The 23008-nt window shown below is 38.6% G+C and overlaps 2 protein-coding genes across 4 annotated transcripts in view; one reads left to right on the top strand and one right to left on the bottom strand.

Moving 5' to 3' along the window:
- Positions 1–23008, top strand: part of LOC111513274 (uncharacterized) — a 206061-nt gene that overhangs the window by 175725 nt on the left and 7328 nt on the right. The window lies entirely within an intron of this gene.
- Positions 3688–9770, bottom strand: LOC111513272 (uncharacterized). 3 transcript variants are annotated; one of them, XM_074176778.1, is made up of 8 exons: positions 9527–9770; positions 8717–8806; positions 8556–8624; positions 8240–8296; positions 7522–7769; positions 5864–6012; positions 4732–5018; positions 3688–4543 (listed from the first exon to the last, which is right to left on the bottom strand). In XM_074176778.1, the coding sequence occupies exons 2-8, from the start codon at positions 8793–8795 to the stop codon at positions 3822–3824; spliced, it is 1611 nt and encodes a 536-aa protein (XP_074032879.1). In that variant the 5' UTR covers positions 8796–8806; positions 9527–9770; the 3' UTR covers positions 3688–3821. The 3 variants fall into 3 exon arrangements, with proteins under 3 accessions (XP_074032879.1, XP_023025222.2, XP_074032880.1); XM_023169454.2 differs by having other exon boundaries at positions 9542–9770; XM_074176779.1 differs by lacking the exon at positions 9527–9770 and adding an exon at positions 9341–9361.

Here is a 23008-nt window from a genome sequence, read left to right as displayed (position 1 = left end):
GTTGATGAAAAAAGCCAATTTTGAACACAAAAAAACGCGTTTTTTCTCTTAGGTCCTAATAATCTTATAGTAAACATGTAAACCACTGTTTATTATCTTCCCCTTCGAGTGTTGTTTCCTTCGGTGATAAAATAAGATTTGTTTTTCATTCCGTCTCATAACAGTGCCAATAATCTTCCGACACGAAGAACGGAAATGGCCAAACAAATTGCTTTTCCTGATTCAGATTTCCTCAGAATAAAACTAGGTCAATTACTTCCTCCCCATTATGTCTAGCGATAGAGATATTTGTAGGTGTAACTTAGTCCAGGCCAAATAGACGAAAAAAAGCTGAGTTTGCAAAAATTCCCAACGAGCTGGAATTTTTGTATTTACCTTGAATACGTCATTAAAAATGGCTAGTAGAAAGTCCCTATCAATCCCACTTGTGCGTTGTTTTTTATTCAAGGTCAAAGGTCATACTTTTTTGTCTTTGCGAATACCTCTTGAATAGTGACAGCTACTTGAAAATGATTCAGAAAAAGTATATGAATCGTGAAATTATCTTCAGGAATGGTATTGATACTTTTTCCTTCAGGAGGCACCGTTTTCGAGTTATCGCACTTTTTGACCATAGAAGAGACGTATTTCCAATAGGCATTATGACAGATTTTGAAATACTCTCACAAGGTACATCAAATTTCCGCAGAAAATTAAATTTCAGTACAAAATGAGTACACTTCAATTTGTAAGTTTAAGGTTCGCACCTAAACATTTCAAAGTGTGTTGGCATCGCTTGTGACGTCACGGGAGCTCTTCCATAATGAAAAAAGGTCTCTAACCAAGTTACACCATCGTCCCCGGGTGCTGACTGGACTATTCCTCCAATATATGACTATTTAAAGGCGTTCGAGCGATTTCATATACCGTCGCTTCCCCCTTCCCGCTTTAGCGGGAATTGATCGTTTTCCGCTTGATTACAGGTTCCATAAGTTGCGTATTTTTACACTAGCTTGACTAAATGCGTCGTTGGACAACATATATGCAGCTTCTTTGAACTTTCTCTCAAACCAGTGTTCCTCCCTGTGGATGATTTCAGCTTAAGCCCACTCGATGTTGTGTTGATGGGTCCAAACATGGTCTGCTATTCCTGATTTGCTGGTTTTCCCTCGATGTGTATGTCTCTTGTGCTCGGCAATGCGAACATTCAATGGCCTCTTAGTTTCACCAATATAGGATTTTCCGCACTCACAGGGTATCCGGTAAATGCAATTCTTGGAATCGCAGTCCGCGTTTGGTGGCCTGGTTTTCTTGAGGCTGCTACTGATGGTGTTCTGGATCTGAAGCAGGTTCACAACGCACAAGTGGAATCAACGGGGACTTTTGGGTTATCATTTATAATTACGTATTCAAGGTCTGTGCAGAAATTCAGCTTGTTGGAAATTAATGCAAATCGAAATGTCTATTTTGTCTGGACTAACTGTAGATATTTGTTTTCTGGAAAAGAGTCAATATTATATGCGCTATAACGGAGCAAATTAACCCTATTCAGAGGATCTTTTCAAAGGAAACTATAATTTCCTGACAGAATCAACGATGTGGAAATGAGATGGGAATTTTTCTTTGTTATATTTTCCATACATGGTGGCTCAAACAATAGCACCACTTGAATCGTCTGAAATTTTAATAAAAACATACATTCATCTCGATTCATTGTTTTTTTGCAGCCACATATAGAAAAATGTAGCTCTGAAATAATGGCTGGCCAGCTCATTCATGTCAGGTTCGGAAACAAGCGGAACCAAGTGTTTTTCATGAAGATCTCCTCCCTGAATATTATTTCATTCATCTTTACAAATCAATGAGACATCCTACATGATCATTCTGTCATCTGAGCTCAAATTGTATTTCGTGCAATCAAAAATACCTAACAAGACCATAAAATAAACAGTGCCCGTATAATCTAATTACTGCTGGAATAACCCACTTGACTCCTCATCTCGAGTCAGCTAGGTTAAGTGGCTTTAAAGAGAGGTTAATTGCTTTTGAAATGTAATTCATTGTAATTATATTTATTACATCCTCTCTCGACTGGAAATGAGACTGGGTTACGTTTGTTGAAAATGAAGAAAATTGAACGTTTGTTTGGTGCATTTCATCAGTTCGGACTTCCATTGTCTAATATGATATAAATTGTTTTGAAATCTCAAAAGAATCTGTAAAAAAAAGCAATACCTTCATAATATGGAACCGTGGGAATGCAGAACTAGACACTTTCCTGAAGCACATCAGCAACGTAAGTTCTTCCATCACTTTCACAATGGAGAAGGAAGTCCACAACGCATTGCCTTTCTTAGACGTATTGGTGAAGAGGACCGACACTGAATGGGAAACATTTGTATATCGAAAACCTACTCACACGAGGCAGTATCTGAACCAGGAATCCAACCACCATCAATCGACTAAGAGAGGAATCATCAAGACTCTACTAGACCGTGCTTTAGGGCTCTGCAATACAAAGGAAGGTCTCGAAAAGCATGGACTTAGTCCTCTGAGATCTGACTATTTATAGATCATTCGAGTGCTTTCACTTATCCCCTCTTCCCTCTCCCCGATTCATTGGTTCTAGCGGGAGATGACCGTTTGGCGGGAGTTGGTAGTTTTTCGCTTAATTAGAGGTTTCAATATGTTACGTATATCTACGCTAGCTTGACTAAATGCGTTGTTGGACAACATATAAGCGGCTTCTTTGAATTTCCTCCTAAACCAGAGTTCCTCTTTGTGGATGATTTCATCTTGAGCCCACTTGATGTTATGTTGATGAGTCCAAACATGCTCTGCTATTCCGGATTTTCTGGTTTTTTCTCGCTGTGTGTGTTTCTTGTGCTCGGCAATGCGAACTTTTAATGGCCTCTTAGTTTCACCGATGTATGATTATCCGCACTCGAAAGGTATCCGGTGAATGCAATTCTTGGGATCGCAGTTCGCCTTTGGTGGCCTGGTTTTCGTGAAACTGCTACGGATAGTGTTCCCAGATCTGAAGCAGTTTCTGATGTTATACTTGGACCCAATCCTTCTTATTCTTTCCGATAATCCTCTGATGTAGGAAAGTACAAGTACTGGTTGTGGAGGCTTCTCTTCCTTGTGGAGCTCTTGCTGTCTTCTGGCTAAAGCCTGTTCTACCATCACTCTGGAATAACCATTCCGTTGAAGGTCGTTTTTGATGATGCCTAGTTCCTTTTCGAGACCTTGAGTCTTGATGACTCTTGATGATTCCTCTTTTAGTCGATTGATGGTGGTTGGATTCCTAGTTCAGATACTGTCCTGTGTGAGTGGGTTTTCGATATACAGATGATTCCCATTTAGTGTTTGAAGTTTTCTTTTTTATCAAAATTTTACTTCAGTCTCCTTTAAATTTATAATTATTATCGAATATTCTACGATTAATCACACTGTATGGAAAATCAGCGAGGTTGATTGGAAGAACATTCCAGTGGAGGTCTTTTCTCCAATTGAAATGAATTCCACCCTTTTCTCCTGTTTATTAGTTGATGGACACAAATATGAAGAGTATTCAGCCAAACAATTATATGGATCAACATTTTATGGAACTTGGAAATCAGATCACATTATCCGCTTTACATTTTAATCCAGCCCCACAACCCTCAAAGTTTATTATTCGACTATAAAGCGCTTATTTTCTTCAAATTATGAAAAAACATTACTTTACTATCATCACCACTGCGATTAATTTACATAATAAAAAACGTACACAACAAAAGAAACTGTTAAACATTCCACGGTGTTCCCCAGGAACCAATCACAGGTCCGCATCTACGGAATCATACCCCGAGTCGGAACGAAATTTTTCCGCTCACTTCCCGATCTCTGGAGACTTGCAAAAGTTGCCGATGAACCTTCAACAGATTATCCGCCGCCAAAATTAGAAACCGCTGCAGCTCGTTGTTAATTCTGATGAAGTCCTCCAAGTATTTTGCCTTCGAAAATTCCCTGTTCAACTTCATGAGGTTCGATCCGAAGATTCCGTTGACCAGCGTTGCCTCCTGGATGGCTGTCTTCGTGAGCTGGAACTTTTCATCCAGTGAGAGCTGAAGTGTTGGTTTTTCCTCGGAAGAGGAAGCCTTTTCCAACTTCTCGACTCTCTTTATCCGTAAAAACTGTATAGGAGGTTTCGCTAAACCTTCTCCACCTGGTTTGCTACCACCCTCTGGGGCTCTCTGCTTAAGGCGTATCACTGGCAGAGCCTTGCCATTTTTGAGTACGTTTACCAGCATTTTCGAGTCCTTCAGGATCAGAAACGGAAGTGGAGTTACATTCTTCTCGTTGGGTATTGCCACGGCTTCCCCTTGAGTTGGTTGCTTTTGGAGAGGAACGTTTTGCTTCACCAGGAACCGGTTGGGGAGTAAGGAAGTGGGCAATGTGAGAGGTGGGACTCGGGAGATGGATACAATGGAAGCGTCTGCAGGTTTTTGAGGAAGGACGGGGTTTTTGTTTGCCACATCAAGGTTCAGCAACCTTGGTGGATTCTTGGAGGTTTCCTGAGCTGGAAAGATAGTTAAAGATAGTTAAAGTTAGAAAGTTGAATATGTAAAAGAAACGGATAATTTTGAGACAATTCATGAGAAAGATCTAAATTCTTCTTGGAAGATTGCTCGTGTGTATATATAGAAGACTAAAGATAGTTATCTACCGAAATATATGACAGTTAGTTTTTAGCTTGCTGATACTCACCTGGTGGTAGACAATAAGAGTGATCATGTATCACCATGTCCTGTCCTAAAACACCAGGACGATTCTGTTTAGCAGGGTTTTTGACTTCGGGATCTTCTTTCTGTAGTTTACGAGTTTTTTTAATCTCATCTTCTTGTTCTTCTTCTGCGTCGGTGGTTTTTGAGGCGTGAGGAACATAGTCAGGGTCTTTAACGCGCAACCTTTTCCTGGTTGCTCTGGAGGGTGAGCAGCAAAACGTATGGTCCTTTTCCATAGCCGGCTTCAAGTTTTCGACGGAAGCGAGTCGTCTGGAAACAATAAACAGAAAAAACTATTGATGCCTTTGAAATATAAAATCAATCAAATGTCCGCCACTGCTTCTTTGGGAAGAGCGCATCCGAAACGTCCAATTTTCCATGGCTCTGTCGCATAAACCAGGCTGAAATCGACTGATGGCATGGGTTATGTTGGGTATGAGGACCTCTGTGATTTATGGCTTATTCGCATACACCCGCGACTAAAGAATTCTCATCATCTCTACATGAGATGACCATGCCCTCAAATCTGAGGTGCAAATTATCCAATGTGGCGTGACTTTTGTGGCACGTAGCGCCGTTCTGTTGAAACCACATGTCATTGGAGTCCAGATCATCCAATTCAGGCCAAAAGAAGTTGGTAATAATCGACCTATCATGCTCGCCGTTAACACCGATGGTCTGGCCAACGTCGTTCTCAAAAGATATGAATCGATGATGCCACCAGCCTAAAATCCATACCAACCAGTGACTTTTTCGAGATGCATTGGACGCTCTTGGATCTCATGAGATTGGAAGACCCCATATAATTTACTAATAACAACATTGATAAGACCGAAATACTTTATCATTAATCAATATTCTCCAGGTAATGAAGTACCTGATTGAAACACCATTAGATCCGACTACCACTAGCCAATACGTTGACTTTCAAAGTTTCTCCGATTGGTATAGAGTCTAGAAAACTATGAAACTTGTCGAAGATTTTGTATATTAGATTAGGGCTCCAACTTTATATTTTCCTTCTGTTTGAGTCCTTGAGTCTGATCGAAATAAGTTCAAGTAAACGATTAATAATATATTAAATTGCTCCCAAACTTTCTGTAGAGTTTACTCACAAAATCTCTTTCCTGACGTAGTCGGCGAACTCCAAACAATGCACCCTCAAAGCCCTTATCTGACTTGGTTCACAAACGAAGCATTTCCATTCATCCTTATCTCTTATTTCGGCGTACTTCTCAATGCAGAAGTTCATACGAATGCAAAGCTGAAATAAAAAGAGTCGAGATAATCAAAATTACATTTTCGAAAACACAAAAGGGTGAAACTCCATTCGCCGTTCTCTTGGTGGTGGTTCAAAATGAGTCTATAGAACTCTACATACTTCAAAATAACAATAAAAATCACGCTCAAAACAACAGAAATAAATTTCGATGTGACACAAAGACCCGTTCTTGACCCGCTTAATGCACGGATCACACTTCACAGAAGGGAATATGCCAGGACGGCAACATGAGGTAAAGTTTCGTTTCTTTTCCTGCAGTTTTTTTTTGGGGCGCGAACTGACTGGTGATTTCTAGTTCGTAGGTTGTAGTTATGTTGACTCAGGTAGTCCGCATCTCTTATTGATGCGTTACTAAGTATTACTGCTTGTTAATGACGTAACATTGCATTGCGATGTTACGTCATTAACAGGTAATACACTTCGGCCAATAGCAACGCATCAACAGGAGAGGCGGACTACCTCAGTCAACATTAATACAACCTACGAACTACAAATCACCAATCACCGGTGAATCATCAAGATGAATAAACCTCTGAAGAAGCCAGCCACTGGCGAAACGTTAAGATGCAGTTCCAAACTACGACGGCCTTCAAACCCGAATGAAGATAGTAACCTTGGCCGCGAAAGTACTTGTATTGTTTGATTTGTCCAATATAAAAGGATATTGCAACTTTTACATCGTAGTGTTATAGGTCATATCCGAAAGTGAGTAACGCCGGCCGCCACTGGTAACCATAAACCAAACATGACGAAGCTAAGAGCGCGGGAATGCCCAATGTTCCCTGCCGCTCGAGAAGCAGCGACAAATATGCTACCAATGTCGATTGAACTTCGGCGATAGTTCTACGATGTTCGATTGCGATATTTAAACGCTGAATGCAAGCGTATTCACACAGTCAAGTACACACTCAAGTGGACGTTACAGTGCGGTACGCGAAGTGATCTAGTAAGGCGATAGACATTCAAATAATAGTTGAAGTGTTTGTTGTATTCAAAGTGAAATAAAGTTAAGTTTGGTTATTCAGTGTAGTCAATAATTGGTCAACCCACGTGGAAAAACGTAACAGTAGTATAATTTATTGGACAAATCGAATAGTACAGGTTGATAACGCATATTGGACAACACATATCGATTCTCCTAGAAATTCTCCATATTTCTATAGCAACAATCCAGACCACTGGAGAAAAGACGCGTGAATATCTCGCGAGCACTAAAATCTAAGGTCAAGCATGCGCCGTGAGGATGAAAGGAGCAGGGGCAAAGGAAGTTTACGCTCTTTGAGCGAAAACGGCTCGGCATGTGTCTGACCCGTCCTGTTCCCGCTCTGGCATGTGTCAGTCCGCTGTCTGCTTTAGTGCACGCCCCCCATAAGAACCAATGGAAAGAGAAGCGAAACTATACGTCATGTTCCCGTCCTGTGCTATCCCGTCGCAGTGTGCTCCTAGCATAACTACGCCATTTATACGAAATGTCATCGTGAATTCGCTCACCTTGCAAAACACCATGGGGCAGCTGCTGCAGCAGATCACTTTACCTCCTTGTCCACACCATCTACAGAACAACTCGCTTCCGTCTTCATCCTTTTCGAAACAACCGCTTGAATAGTAATCGAAACACTCGTTACAAACGATGACTTTCAGCAGGGGATGAACGAAAACCTTGTCCATGTTCTTGATCGCACTTCCAAGGTGGGCGTTGCAAGCTGTGCAGTGGATCTTAGTATTCTGCACGGGATTCTCTGGATAAATTTGGTACATTATTGGTAATTATTGTTAAGTATGGCTACTCAACAAATATTTTGTGGCGCTTTTCCACTATATTTCTCTATCGCTTAAAAGTATCAGAGGTTATTGTTCGGTTTCATTTTTTAGTGAGCACTTTGGGGGATTATTTTAGGTTTCCATAATTTCTCCCCGTATACTATAATGGCCATAGCAGAGTTAATGAACGCATAGTACCAATTTTTCGGAATGGAGGTTTAGGTTATAGGGACAGAGTTATTTCTCCAAGAATATGATGTATACTATCTGTTATATCGCGTAATTATTTAACGGTTTTATAAAAAACTGAACTGAACCTCTAAGATGAGTTGTATTATAAAATATTCTCTGCCTTTACAAAAATATACAGTTGTTTTTCTGAGATTCTTTGAATACTTTGATTTTAATTCGTAGGCAGGTTTATATTCAGAATGAAAAATGCTCTTACCAGCTGTATACAGTGCCTTCTTCAGACGATGGTCTTCATCTGATAATTTGAAAGTTGCTGAAATAAAACAATGCTCAAAAAATTATATTGCGAAGTTCAACTGTGAATAGAATTTCTTTAGGAGGCTAAGCCACCAAAACAAAGTTTTACATCTAGAAAACGTTTCTTTCCATCAGCGATAAAACTGACAGTCATGAAATTAACATCTAACATAAAATTTCGAGATCTTGAGGCATTACTCTGGAATAAAAATTGATCTTGAAAATGATTTTTCCTCTACATCATCTACAAGTTTCTTTAATGAAAAAACACTCACCCTTGCATCCAGTTATATTATAATCGTACGGAGATGAAGTTTGATCAGAATCGCCTGGCAAATTGCTCTCTAAAATCATTCGAATAGAAATGAAAATTATTACTTTTTCTAAGCGCATTAAGGAATAAGAGAAATTTCAACGAATATTGATTGGTTCTTACCATTCCTGGTCGTGATTGGATCGTTTTCCACTTCCATAATGACATCCGGAAATAATAAAGAAGTATCAATGTCTTCCATTTTCTTGTCACCTGAAATTAGTCATTTTAGATCTGATAACTTTCGGTCGCGAAGTTGACAGAAAAGTTTTGTTGTTACAGATTTCGAATTGATTTGGCGATACCTCCTAATTTGACACTCGCGATACGCGACCCGAGAGAATTTCGATAAGTGCCTTTAACTATGAGAAGTCAGCCTTGCTTCGATTTCCTTTGCTGCCTTATTTTTCCCAATTTACAAAAAAAAATCAGTCAATGAGTATATTGGAACTTTTGGGGTACCCTGTATATTCAGGCAAACTGGCAACATCGCCGCATTTTCTCGCTAAGAGGCCTCGGCATATATCAAATGATATATTCAATTGTGAACAAATTGATTTCTCCTTAAAATATGCCTTTTTCAATTCACTATATTTCAAAAAAACTCGAATAATTTCAAGGAAGAATGTAAATTTTTCCACCATTTTTGAGGTTTTTCAATTCTCTAGTTAAGGCTGTTTAGAAGGTTTCCCAAAAATTTTATCGAAATCACTTTTCTTTTTAAAACCAGTAAAAATCGTCCTCCACCCTAAATAAAAACTCATTCTAGTCCATCCCAATATCTCGAGTTTTTCTGTCCATTTGACATCTGACTGAGAACCAAATAAGTTTCTCCCGTGTTTCAGCTGTAGCTAATATATGGTAAAAGCAACAGTAATACAATCAAGAATAATCTTAAGAAGGTAAAACAAATCTTCATATTTATAGACATACCTAAAAATCACAAACCTTCAAATGCCATGCAATATATCCAAATTTCTGTCAAATTTCTTGTTTCACCTTAATCTTGCATCAAAGAATTGTAAAGTACTCTTTCACTTAAGATCAGCTGGACACAATACCTTTCAATGTCAAGAAAATACCGTCAAATTTTCTGATTTAACTGCATCACTTTGAAAAGTCAGTTTCATTTAATCCGCCACTTCAGTTTTACGAAACATTCACATAACCTGACAATGTTGCCACACAGCACAGACGCATGCACAGAATGATGTTCTAGAATTCGTTCGTTTGTTTGAAAGTGTGTTTCCATTTCTGAAAGTCATTAAATTCTCTACGTCCAATAATTTAAATTAATTTTGTCGAGCCAATATTATAACCTAGATTGCCGTCTTTTTTCTCAAGAGACATTTCATCAAGGCCCCTTTGAAACGCAACTAACAATGCGCATGAGAAAGCGGGAAAATTTACCGTTGGCTTGCGCTGTAGCCATATCATTGTTACCAACCACTAGGTGCACTATTATGAACATGCTCTGTCTTTATTGCAATCTCTGCCTAGTGCGCACAATAGAATTTATGGAATGTGCGCGCGATCAAAAATGTGTTATTCTTTGCGTATGAGTTTTCTGAAATTCACAAAATTATTTGTATCCAACGTTTTAAATTATAATTTCATCGGCTCTCATAATAATACGTTACTGTGAACTTATGACACTGTAAATACGTAAATCGTGACAATTTTTGCTATGTTATATCGCTATTGATTAGTGAAATATCGCTTTTTATGTTTTCTGATCAAGAACAGTTTATTAATTTCGTTATTCAATAAAGGTATGAAACTAGAACATATAATTAGATGAGCTGAGAGGTACGTAGGCTAACACAGAGATGGCGCCACTAGAATTAAATCCATATGATTTTTAGTTAACCCTAACCTTCAAAAGACAAATTTCACCATCAGTAGCGACTATTACATAGCGTTATTGAAGCGTGTGAATGACGAAATCACGGAAAAACGCATTTGATATCAGGGATTCAGGCATGGGGTGCGGGAGTTGAACATTTGTAAAAGGGGGGCACACGGTAAAGGTGTAGCAAAGAAGGCAGTGAAGTGAGACAACTCCTATACCACCAACACTCGTTTTCCACCCAATCAAGTAATGAAAAACAACCCTCTTCGGTTTCCCGGACAATTTGCGTGTCCCTTTGAACCCCTAACGACGTCGGAAATTCCAAATTCCATCCCCTAATCTGTAGAACTGCACCCCGATGTGGTAGCGCACGCTTCTGAATCAAGTTGACGTGCACCAAGTCAGCCTCACGTGGTGCGATCGATGCCGCTGCTTTCCCCGGCTGCTTCTGTCAGTGCCTCTCGGTGTTGTCTGTGGTTATGGCGGAAGGGATTCCTGGTCTGGAAGAATCGGGGAGTGCGGTAAATCAATGCACGTGGTTCAATTCAGGTGTGGGTGGTCTGTGATTCGAGTTGGGGAAATTTAGGCCGATGTGCTTATGTACGAACAGACTCAGAGGTCTGAATTTGGCAGTTCAATAACATGGTGAACATAGTACATGGTGATTGATCTCAATCGTGAAATAATAAATATGATAACAATAATAATAATGATAATACGTATTTGAAAATGTTGTTTTTGTAAGATATACCAAAATAGTTCTAAATATTTACGTTCGTAATGAGATGATCATGGAAATAACTTATAAATTATGTATATTTGATCGTTTGTTATGAAAAACCCCAATTGAAATTCACAAATATGTCTTATATTGGATCGCTTTTTTCAAGCTGATAAAAATAAGTAATTTTTTTGATCAAAGAGAATCTATATTCCTGCTGATGAAGTGAAAATATTGAAATATAATGTGGTAGGAATCACATGTCAGAAGGTAAGACCTTGTTATTCTTTAGCTCGCACAAGGTTCGTCTACTGAGGGTTGTCGTTCGTAGGGGTGCGACAGCTGGATTCATAAATGTTTAATATTCATATTTCCGTATAAAAATAAAAGTAGAAAAAGAAGAAATATTTGGAGCAGGTAGTTATCCAAAATACATACTGGAGATATCATTTTTAGAATTTCACATTCATGATCGTCATCAGGAAAGCGTGTGTTAGAAATAGCACACATACATTTTTTTCTTTGTTGAAATGTGTGGTAAAAATCTAAACATACAAATACATCCCTATTCCAAGGTTTTCTTTGAGTTGATGAAAATGCGTATTTTCTTAATCGATGAAGAGTCTGTAATTTCCCTCATCGTTTTACAGTGGATAAAAAAGTTATTTAAAGGTCATATTGAAGATTTCGTTTCAAAAATGCAAAAAATTAAAAACAAATTTGAGTTCTAAAATGACTTATGCAACCTCACGAATTAAATCGATTTATATATATATATATATATATATATATATATATATATATATATATATATATATATATATATATATATATATACGCTATCTGTTGAAAAAATAAATTTTCTTTTATCTCAAAAATATTCATTTATCCATCAATTTCTATTTTGCAGTCCCTCTCAGAAATAATATACTTATGCTAGCGTTTTATCTAGAAATCTATAATTCCTGATTTTTCCCACTTTTCAATACATCTTTTGGGTACATTCACGTTAAATGAAAGACTCATACTTCAACTTTGGGAATGACCTCACTGATTCTTCAAGGACTCATACGGATGGTGCAAAATATATTTCGATATTTGTGAGAAATTATTCCTGGACAATGTTCGGTGAAGTGCTTCAGTGGAATAGCCAGCTACATAACCTGACTTAACACCTTTGCCTAAAGTGCCACTCCTGCAAAACCCAAGGGGTTGAGACAGAGTATTGTTAGTTGTAAACTGCCCTCTGAGAAGGGTTAGGTTAGGACGGCTCTGCCGAACTCCAAAAAACCTGATTCGGTCCTCAGCGGGGCAGGCACAAAGTATATGCTCTGCTGTTCCATAATTTTCCAAACAGAGACGACACCCAATGTCTTTCGACAGTCCGAGTCTCTACATATGATGATTCAAATGACAGTGACCTGTAAGAAGGCCTGTTAGACATCGTAGTTCATCCCTACTGTAGTCCAACTGTTTGGTATCAAGCTTTGGAGTGAGCCAATCCTGAAAGATTGTTCCAGAAGTCCATAAATCTTCTTGCCTTATAAGGGAAGTTCCATAAAATTGACAGAATCGTGGATCGGTAAATTTGTGTCTATTGTTGTTGTCTGGTGATAATTTCCCTCCAAACAAGAAACGAAACTATACGTTGGGTTTTTCTCGAATAAAACGTTCAAAATCGAGTGTCTCTCCGGCTCATAAATAGTCCTGTACTACTATTTCCCGATGACCTTGACCTAGGAGCTAGTCATTCATAATCGATATTTATCTCAAACTGGAATAGGGATGAACTGAATACCATTGACCAACAACATTCCAGCAATGCAATTAAGGCAAGCAGAATCATCTGGATGAATTCAATTTGTTGAAATTTTAGATGCAAATTGAGTGATCAAACGTATGGAATAATCAACAATATCGCTGGTTATATTACGCAGCAGGCGTGTCGTGTTTATAGCATCGAAAATAGCGGTGATGTAATTAATTGGCATTGACCTGACGCCTTGCAATATTCAACATTTAATATTTTTCACAGAATTATCGCATGTGGATTAGAAAGGGCCTGGAATGTGGTTGTTTGGTATAATAATAATCTCAGATCCTCGAGAAGTCATTGCGGTAAACTTATCGTCGATGGTAGTGCAGATTCTACTGATATCGCTGCTTACATAACCCTAAAAATCAGTATAATGTACAGGTGAAAATGCTAAAAAAGTAGCCTATGGAACCAATTCGGAAATCAAGTCAAATTTTATGGGGTCGCTTTCCTATCAGTAATATCAAAAATCATGGAGAAAGCCGTAGTCCATACAAGTGAAGGGGCTTACTGTGGTGTGGTGTTAGCGATGATCCCTCCTTGATGGACTACCCAAAATCCATAAGAAGGACGTTCCGCTCAACTTTACTGTAAAAATGGTTTATTCCATTCCTGAACGAGTTGAAATTGTTAAACTTTATTATCAACATAATAGTTGTGCTAGACTTACTGCTCGCCTCTTTAATAACAGTCATCCCGGGAAAAATGTGAATGATTCGTACGTTGCCAAGTTAGTCCAAAAGTTTGTCGATACCGGATCTGTCTGTAATGTGAAACACCAGCCACGGAAACCGATCAGAAATGAAGCAGTGGAAGTCGCTGTTTTGGGACATGTTGAATTGGATCATACTCAAAGTACCCGTCAGCTTGCTGCAGCCTCAGGTGTCTCCCGTTCGTCCATAATACGGATATTAAAAGCCTATAAATTTCATCCGTACAAAATTAAATTAGTACAGGAACTCAATGGAGATGATCCTGATAGGAGGCTGCAATTTTGTGAACAACTGAGCCAGCTACTAATTGATGATCCGCACCTATCATTCAACACGTGCTTTTCCGATGAGAGTAAATTTTTTTTGAATGGAGCTGTGAATAGGCATAATTGCCGTTACTGGGATGACAGTAACCCACACTTATTCCGAGAGGTCTATACCCAGTACCCTCAAAAAATCAATGTCTGGTGTGGCATATTAGGTAGTCATATCGTAGGGCCACTTTTTATTCCTGAAAATTCAACTGGTGAGGTCTACCTGAACATGTTTGAAGATACAATTGATCCTCTCATAACGGAAATAATTGAAAATGACCGAAATCATAATGATAATCGGCTTCATTTCCAGCATTTGTATTTTATTTCACTAATATTTCATTTCAGGTTTTTTGCTTAATATAATTGTTTTTTCAGATATTCTTTTTTATTCTTCTTCTTTATTTTTTAATTCTTCTTCTTTAGTTATTTCAAGGATTTCAAATCATTTTATATAATATCAGACAATGGAAGTCCGAACCAATGAAATTCATCATGAAACAATGTCAATCACCTTCAAACAAACTTCAAAAATATGTTTCAAAAGATAAAATGTTCTGTGTATCATTCAACAGAAGTGGTTTGTCACTTTGTACTCTCACAATAATCTTCTAGACATTGAGACCCACTGTATACAAATGTTCCGTTGGAACGAAACACAATATTTCAGTCTATGCTTCATTATTTACAGTACAAACTGTACTCTGTATAACACACAAGTTATCCAATAATACATTTTTCAAGCTTGACTTGAAGCTGGAAAGAAGCCAAAATGAACTGATGAGATTCCCTTCAGCAATGCTGGATATGACGTTTGGGAATTTGGAATATGTCTGGTAGTTATCGAACATATGATAAATTAAATGAATATCCCGGCTTGGCAGTGATTTATTCTAATAAGCTGATATGGCAACTACGTGTTCTTGAGAAACTCTGTGCCTCACATGAATATGTATGTTAGACAGTGAGGAATTAAAGTGACTTTCAAGTACGGTTCGTTACCGACAGTTTATTCAACTCCTTCTCAACTTTAGTACGGATTTTCATTTGTAATAACATCTCTTTTCATAGATACCTTGATCGTGACATGAACTACTGTTGACGTGAGCACTGCTAGATTATAGATATCAGAATGAACAGCAGGCCACGTATACCCAACAAACTCTGATTCAGTCTAGGACTATGGCCAACGGCTTCAGGAGCCTAGGCCATAATCACTGCTTGTGACAGTTGTGACAGGTGACACTCTGACACAAGTCTGATCGTGACGAGTAGATGAGAAGATCACTGTCATCTGTCAAGCTATCAGTTATCAGTTAGTTCAGAATATACTTTTTTTAAACTGTCTTGCAATGATTGTGTAGGTATGTGACTGATCAAGATTTCAAAAACTACAACGAAATTCCATACGGTTTTAACCAATAGTCGGAATGATTCAAGAGGAAAGTTCATGTGTAATTTTTGTGTAAATTGGCGCTATAACTAATCTCTAATGTGCACGGACAGAAATCAAATATTACTACTCGTAGACATCGCTCTTGTAAGAATTGAGCAGGATAAGTTGAAATCTGTTAAAAATCTTTTTTTTCGTTAACAAGCTGTCACACCCCTACGAACGACAACTCAGCTTGTGCGAGCTAAGGACTAACGAGGCCTTTCCTTTCAACGTGTGATTCCTAGTCAAATACATTCCCTATCAGTTTCAATCAAGACTCGGAACAAATAATTCTGTTGTGTTCATTCATTTCTTTTATAAAATGGAAGTCTTAACGAAAATTTATCACGTTCCATTATTTGAGGTTATGTCGTTGTAACGCGATCTCAGGGACCTGGGACACCCTGTAAACGAGTCTCCTCCAACGCCAACTTGTTATTTCCCGCGATGACTCTCGACTTTTCCATGTTTTCGACCTAATTTTAGCTGAACGCTCACAGAAAGCGACGCGAGCATTCAGCGACTCGACGCTCTGGTACAGAATTCAGTATTCGACGTATCGGCGGAATTGTTGGTCGTCTTGCAGTGATACGCGGCTGGTACCGCCGTAGTATCGCGGTGTCTTAGTCTTAGTCAATCGAGTGACCTTTCAGGTTCACTCGGTCAGTGTGATAAGAATAATCGGCAGTGCGGATAAGAAATTTGGGAAACTGCGCTTGTGGGGCTAGTGCTAGGTTTTATTTTTATTGGTGTCGCGACTAAGTTCTTGTTCGTTTTGGGAGTTCGATCATAGCAGGAGGTAGTTGATCTTAATAAGGTTAACCTGTTTGAATCAATTCAAATTCCTTTGCCAGTTTTTTGAAAACAATATTACTAAATAGGGCCATTTCACGGCATTGAAAACAACACTACGGTATTCACCATGATACTAGGTTCCTTTTATATTTCGGAATTAGAGAATAAAAACAAATATCAATCATCGAAAATCACTATATTGTTTTTCAAAATATTCCCCATGAAGATCTATACACTTTTGCATGCGTTTGAACCAATTGTCGAAGCACTTTTGCCACTCTGATTGAGGTATTTCCAAAACATGCATTTTGAATGTAGCAACCGCTTCTTCAGGTGTCGAAAAACGTTGACCTCTCGGTTTGTTTTTTACGTGCGGGAATAAAAAGAAGTCATCAGGTGCCAAGTCAGGACTATACGGTGGATGACTCATCAAATCGATGTTTTGGGTGCTCTAAAATGCAGTTGTTTGAGCCGATGCGTGAGAGCTCGCATTGTCGTGGTGAAGAGTGATCCGTCTTCGGATCAATTGCTTGGAAGTGTTTCGTACGCGAACAACTTTTGTTGGATTTGGCTCCTCTTGAAACACCCATACAGTCGACTGCTGTTTACTTTCGGGCTCATACGATCCATCACCTGTCACGCACGATGTCATAGGCGTGTTTCGAAGCACCGCGATTGTATTTTTTGAGCATTTCCTTCGACCAATCGACACGAGCCTTTTTTTGAGCGATTGACAAATTGTGTAGTATCCAACGCGAACAAATTTTTTTGGCAGTCAAATGTTTATGCAATATTGAATGTATGCTGGTCCCACTAATGCCTAAAGTCATCTCAATCTCATGATAGGTCACATGACGATCTTGCAATATCAATGGTTTTTGGAACAACTGATTTTGGACGACCTTCACGAAATTCGTCTTGAAATGAACTACGACCACGATTGAATTCACCATACCATCGATAAACACTGGTCCTTGATGAGCTTCATCGCCTAAAATTGAACTAAGTTCATCCATGCACTGTTGCTGAGTTAATCCACGTTGAAAGTTGTAAAAAATAATCGCACGAAAATGTTCACGATTTAATTCCATTTTTGGGCCGAGATGAATCCTTAAATTACTGTAAACAATACAAATAGCTCGTGTATGTGGAAACGTTCTGAGTACGTATAAGCTCAAGTGTACAAATTTACGATAGAACTGTCAGTTGCCAGTAGCAACACTGGAGTTGCCAAATCCCGAAACATAAAAGGCAACCTATCGTAATTGACTGTGATATACAGTGTGACCCATTTTTAATGGAAACACCCCCCTAAAATTTGAAGTTGTGAACCGATTTTAATAATTTTTTTTTGAAATGTCAAGTACTAAAAGGTCTACCTTGGCACAAAATTTGAAATGTTTATTGAAGTTTCAGAGCATACTACGATATTTTTTCAACAGATATAGCCATGAGAATATTTTTTTTATGATTTCAACAATAAAGTGCCACCAGATGAATAAAAAAACAAATAGCATAAATATTTTTAATGTAAATAACGGAATTACATTCAAGTTTTCACGCAAATTAACTAAAGCTAAGACCTAATATTTCAATTTAAATTTTAGTTGCCATGAAAATGATATTACAATTTGACACTTGTGAAAGATTTAAATGTACTATTGTCAACAATATTCACCTTACAGTTCTTCGAATTATTTTGTGTCATGGCTGCAAGATTGAGCGTAAGAGAGAAAATTGAAATTGTACGCCTTTCGGGAGATGACGTTAGAAGTGCTAGAGAGGTTTGTGGATTATTTAATGAGAGACATCCAGATCGTCCTCGTATTAGCTGCGGTACGGTAAATAAAATAAATAAAATATACAATGAAACTGGTGCAGTATCAAAAATGATGTTAAAAAGTAATCCTGTACAAAGACGAAACAGGAATGACAGGAATGATCAAATCATTTTAGATTATTTCGGAAATAATCCTAATGCCAGTATAAGGAATGCCACTTTAGATTTGAATATTCCACGAGAAACTATTCGGAGATGTCTCAAGGCGAAGAATATTAAACCTTTCAAGCCAAAATTTTTACACACACTTCAAGAAGGCGACGAAGCAAGACGCCTGGAATATTGTTTATGGGCCCAAGGGGAATATTTAAACAATAGAAATGCCCTAAAAAATATTTTATATACCGACGAAGCCACTTTCACTACAAAAAATGAACTAGTGTCATCACAGAATTGTCGCTATTGGGCAGCGGATAATCCTAACTGGGTAATAAACTGTAAAAGCCAGTATTCACAAAAAATCAACGTCTGGTGTGGGATATTGAACGAACGAATTATTGGTTCTTTCTTTTTTGAGGAAAACATTAATGCACAGAGGTTTCTAGAATTTTTAAACACAGAGTTTTGGGATGCTATTCACGAGCTGCCAATCAATGAACGATCAAATTTAATTGTCCAGTTAGATGGGTGTTCAGTTCATTATGCCAGAGCTGTGAGGCAATGGCTTAACGAACATTTTCCAAACCGATGGATAGGCCGTGGTAGTCCGTTTATAGAGTGGCCACCCAGATCTCCAGACCTCACAGTTTTGGACTTTTTTCTCTGGGGACTTCTTACACAAAAGGTTTACAAAAACCGCTCAAGAGATAGAAATTAACTTTGTGCAAGAATTAGACAGGTATGTGCAGATATTAGTCCTCAAGAACTAAGGAACGTAATCAGAAACATTTGTAAGCGCTACGACACATGTATCGAAATACGTGGTGGATTAGTAGAGGCTAATAGAATATGACTTAGAATTAATTGTTGCACTGAATCGAAACATTTCAATAATTAGTTATTAGTTACGTTTATTAAATTTTTTTGCTTCATTGTTAGTTGATTTGTGTGAATGTAATTCCGTTATTTTCATTAAAAATATTTACGCTATTTGTTTTTTTTTCATCTTTCGGCACTTTATTGTTGAAATCATAAAAAAAATATTCTCATGGCTATATCTGTTGGTATAGGGTGTTTTTGTGGCTGTTAGCTGTGTGAGTTTTCGAATTTTTGAGTTGTCATAACTTTGTTAATAATGAATATTTTTTCATAAAATTTTGGTCACACCTGTTTAGAGGCACTCTGAATCCAGAGGCGTAGTGATTTTTTCAATAAAAAAAAATCGCTAATAAAAAATACCGATTTTCGACTGAGAAAAAATATCGTTGTATGCCCTGAAATTTTGTCCCAAGTACTTGACATTAAAAAAAAATTATTATAATCGATTTACAACTTCAAATTTTAGGGGGGTGTTTCCATTAAAAATGGGCCACACTGTATGAGGCCTTATTAGGTTTCAAATATTTCACAATTCCATTATTTGAAAGGGATAGCATTGAAGTTTTGGTCTACAAAGTTGTGGCCTTCTACGGCCGAGTTCTTGTGAGTGACGTAAAATCGACTGCGTCGGATTCTCCTGCAGACTCTCACAGGCAGCGGCGATGTTTTTGACAGATCTTGCCTTTCGTCGACGGACAGTTGTTGGTCAATCGTTTACTGAACCAGTGGACTCAAATTTATCCACCATATTGTGGATATTCTTCTCGGTAGGATGATTATGGCGACAGTAAAATGGAGGAAGCGCACGATAAATTGCTCGAACGCTATATCCGTCCATGGTGATTTGGCAAAATACACTGAATAAATGACAACTAATTTAAGATATGTGGCTCCAACAAGATTCCCGTTATCAATTGTCAAAGTTCGGAAGTCACTGATGGAAGACTCTATAGAATAGGGTGAAAAAACGTAAGCAGCGTTATTGCTTTTCAGGCCAGTGTGCCCAGGAATCCAGATCAGAGACAATTTGCTAAGTCTTCCTATTGAGGAGAGTCGTTATTGGCAATCTACTATGGCTGTGGAGTACTAACCAGTCAGAAGACACTCTTCTCATTCTCTTAAGTAACCTGTAGTCACCCAGCCTGAGATATGCAGCTCCAGAACCATACCTGTGGACTGTCTCCTGGAATAATCTCAGCGGCAGCCCCAATTGCATACTGAAAGGATTCCAGTTGATTGGCTCATCAGGCTGGCGGGTATGCAAGGTCAAGATTCCTACTGTAATAACCGCAACAATCTTTCCATTTGGAAGCACCTGTAAATCAATTATACTTGACGACTCACCACTAGAATCAACCATGCAAGGCTTTTTGTCTCTATATCGGATGAATGATCGGTTGAGCCTAAGCATTTGTTGACCTGCTCAATGGGAAGTTATGCCCTCTTTTCCTCTTCTGATGCAGATTTCGTTTCTGCTTCTCAAAAGTTTGTTGCGAAGCAGATTTATAAGATATCGTGCGATTGGGAAGGTGATAGCTGTTTTCTTGCTGCACCACCTAGCCTCCTAGGTTTGTCAACTGGACCGAGAGTTGAACTGAGAATGTCCAGAGTAGATCACCAAAGAGGTTTCTGTGACACCGGAAATTCAACTAACAGAAGCAATGACGAACGTTAACCTCTGAACGGCTTACGTAGAAATGGTGGAATATACAGGAGTGCGCCATGAATTATTTTCATTTGAACAAGTCTATATATGCGAAATCGCCACATACTTGACCAACTGCGCTTAGCGAAACTGATGCGTAGTACGCCGAACCAAGCCATACTGGATCTACTGTCCAGCTTTTGAGCCGATTTCATAGGAAGGACCGTTGAGGTCGTTTAGACTCAGGGATGAATTCTTTGAAGGGTGTCCGGTATCTTGATGGTTGCTATAGTGACACTGAGTTAACAGGAGTTATAAATCCCTTCGGCAAGGATGATACGTTAGCTAAAAGGACTGTTTCCTTCAAGTGTGACACTTCTTCTGGCAGGGGTATTCTAAACCCCCATCTGAGTGCGGAACGATATCACTATGTTAATGATCTAGTTGATTTCTTTATCATGGTCCTTTGCGGAGGCATAGAAAATTCATTAACGGCCAGTATATTCTGTTCCTCAATTATATTTATTCACTTCGAACCAGACTATAGAGAAACTGTTTATTTCATGTCTACATTACTCAACCATTTCAACTACGCGTCTCAAATTATCGGCGTTGACTCGCTAATTTAAACGTCAAGATCAGTCGAAAAAATCTATAAGATGGACCATCAGTCGTCACTGCTCACTAGATGTGTAAACAGTGGCATCAGTTACTAATTATAAACTCATCCTGAGTCTTATGGATTACAAAATAGCTGTTTTCTTGTTTAGGATCAAGCGAATACTTGATCTCTCAGTACATATCAGGTGCCCCCTTGAAATTTTCTTGTAAACGGTTGAATTTAACCTCGGAGTATGAAATAATATGATGGGGAGGAGGTTAACTGTTGAATGGGTGACCCACTGTAATGACAATTCAATATTAGAGGTACAACTTTGATTAGCTCCATCCTATGCAAGCAATTCTGCAAGACCCTGTACAAGTTACCTCACCATAAGTTATCTCATTCATCAATGGTTTTCGAAATTGAAAAACCGACCCGTTCATTATCGGATTTGACGATGCGGCAAATTCCCTCGACCCGGAAATCGAAACCGAATCACAAATAACAGACAACCACAATGGCAATCAGCAACCAACCAGAAAATAAGAAGCGGTACTGCTGCATTTTAGTTTGCGATTAAACCATTCCAATAATGACATTAACATTGACATTGCTGCCTCCTCGAAATTCCTTCTAATTATACAATCATTAACTTCGCACTGCCAGATTATGTTCGCGAATAGGCGGAAGTCAGAGGCCAAGGATTTGTACCTGTGTACTTATACAGCGCGTTGAAGATTATGAACTGAAATGAGTTGGATGCCCTCCAGCCTCTTAGTATTGCTACCTCTATGGTCTTTTGCACAAACCCTGGAATGACGAGCCTCCAGGCAAGGCTAACAGAACCCTGGGGGGCAGTTCTTTGGTATCGAAGTGTATTAGTATTTTCTCATCAAGAAACATCTGCAAGACTATCCCCTGTGAGGTGTCTTACATAAGTGTTTGCCGGATATAACTTCAGCGTGGCATTATCCGGGAAAATACTTTTTTCCGGCATTTACCAAAACCTATTGTCTGGGTACGTTGGGAAAGGGATAGAAAAGGGCGTTTATGGAATTTTGTAACGGATAAGCTACTACGTCTTCTGGACACAATGTTATTGGACTATGCAGACAATTTAGTCATCCTTGTCGGGGCAAATGAAATATAGTGATGTGATGCATGTATCAAAGAGAGAGAAAGAGAGAGATGGTGCCTAACATAAACAGGCGTCTTTGATTTGGTGGAAAACAAGCAATTGCTATTGACATGCTAGGCAGTGTTTTATTACGTGAAACGCAATAAGCCCTTGAAACTGTCTCGAGACCGTGTTTGGAATTAATGAAAAAGTCAACCGAATTTACTTTCGCGGAAACATAAAATCATGTTAGAAATTATTACATTTTTTATCATACATTATCTGCTACTATACATTTTCGTTGATTGAATCGATTCCCTGTTTGCCAGCTATTAACAAACTCCTCCCATTACGTGTGAACTTGAATCCGATCAATTTCTCTCCAGGATACGGCAATTACCATCAACTGCGAGGGAACTGACTACCACAATAAACAAGTGCCAAAACAATAGACTGCGAACCATCAGCATGCCACAAACGAAGCGACTGAATAAATTCGCGTCCAGAAACGAGTGAACAATGCGAAACAAGTGCGAAACGAGAGTTGTTTTGATTAGAATCAATTATTGAGTGTCCGGTCCGTTA

This window comes from Leptinotarsa decemlineata, unplaced genomic scaffold (genome assembly GCF_025532065.1).
Source record: "Leptinotarsa decemlineata unplaced genomic scaffold, Ldec_3_MD MMD2_tig00002082_RagTag_RagTag, whole genome shotgun sequence".
Taxonomy (NCBI): domain Eukaryota; kingdom Metazoa; phylum Arthropoda; class Insecta; order Coleoptera; family Chrysomelidae; genus Leptinotarsa; species Leptinotarsa decemlineata.
This window is presented reverse-complemented; position numbering and strand designations above follow the sequence as displayed.

What these genes read in the sequence shown, in the direction of transcription:
- LOC111513272 (XM_023169454.2), bottom strand. An exon ending in TAATATAACTGGATGCAAGG is followed by an intron (nt 8,297 to 8,555) that starts GTGAGTGTTTTT and finishes GTTTTATTTCAG; the next exon opens with CAACTTTCAAATTATCAGAT. An exon ending in CTCTTATTGTCTACCACCAG is followed by an intron (nt 4,544 to 4,731) that starts GTGAGTATCAGC and finishes CTATCTTTCCAG; the next exon opens with CTCAGGAAACCTCCAAGAAT.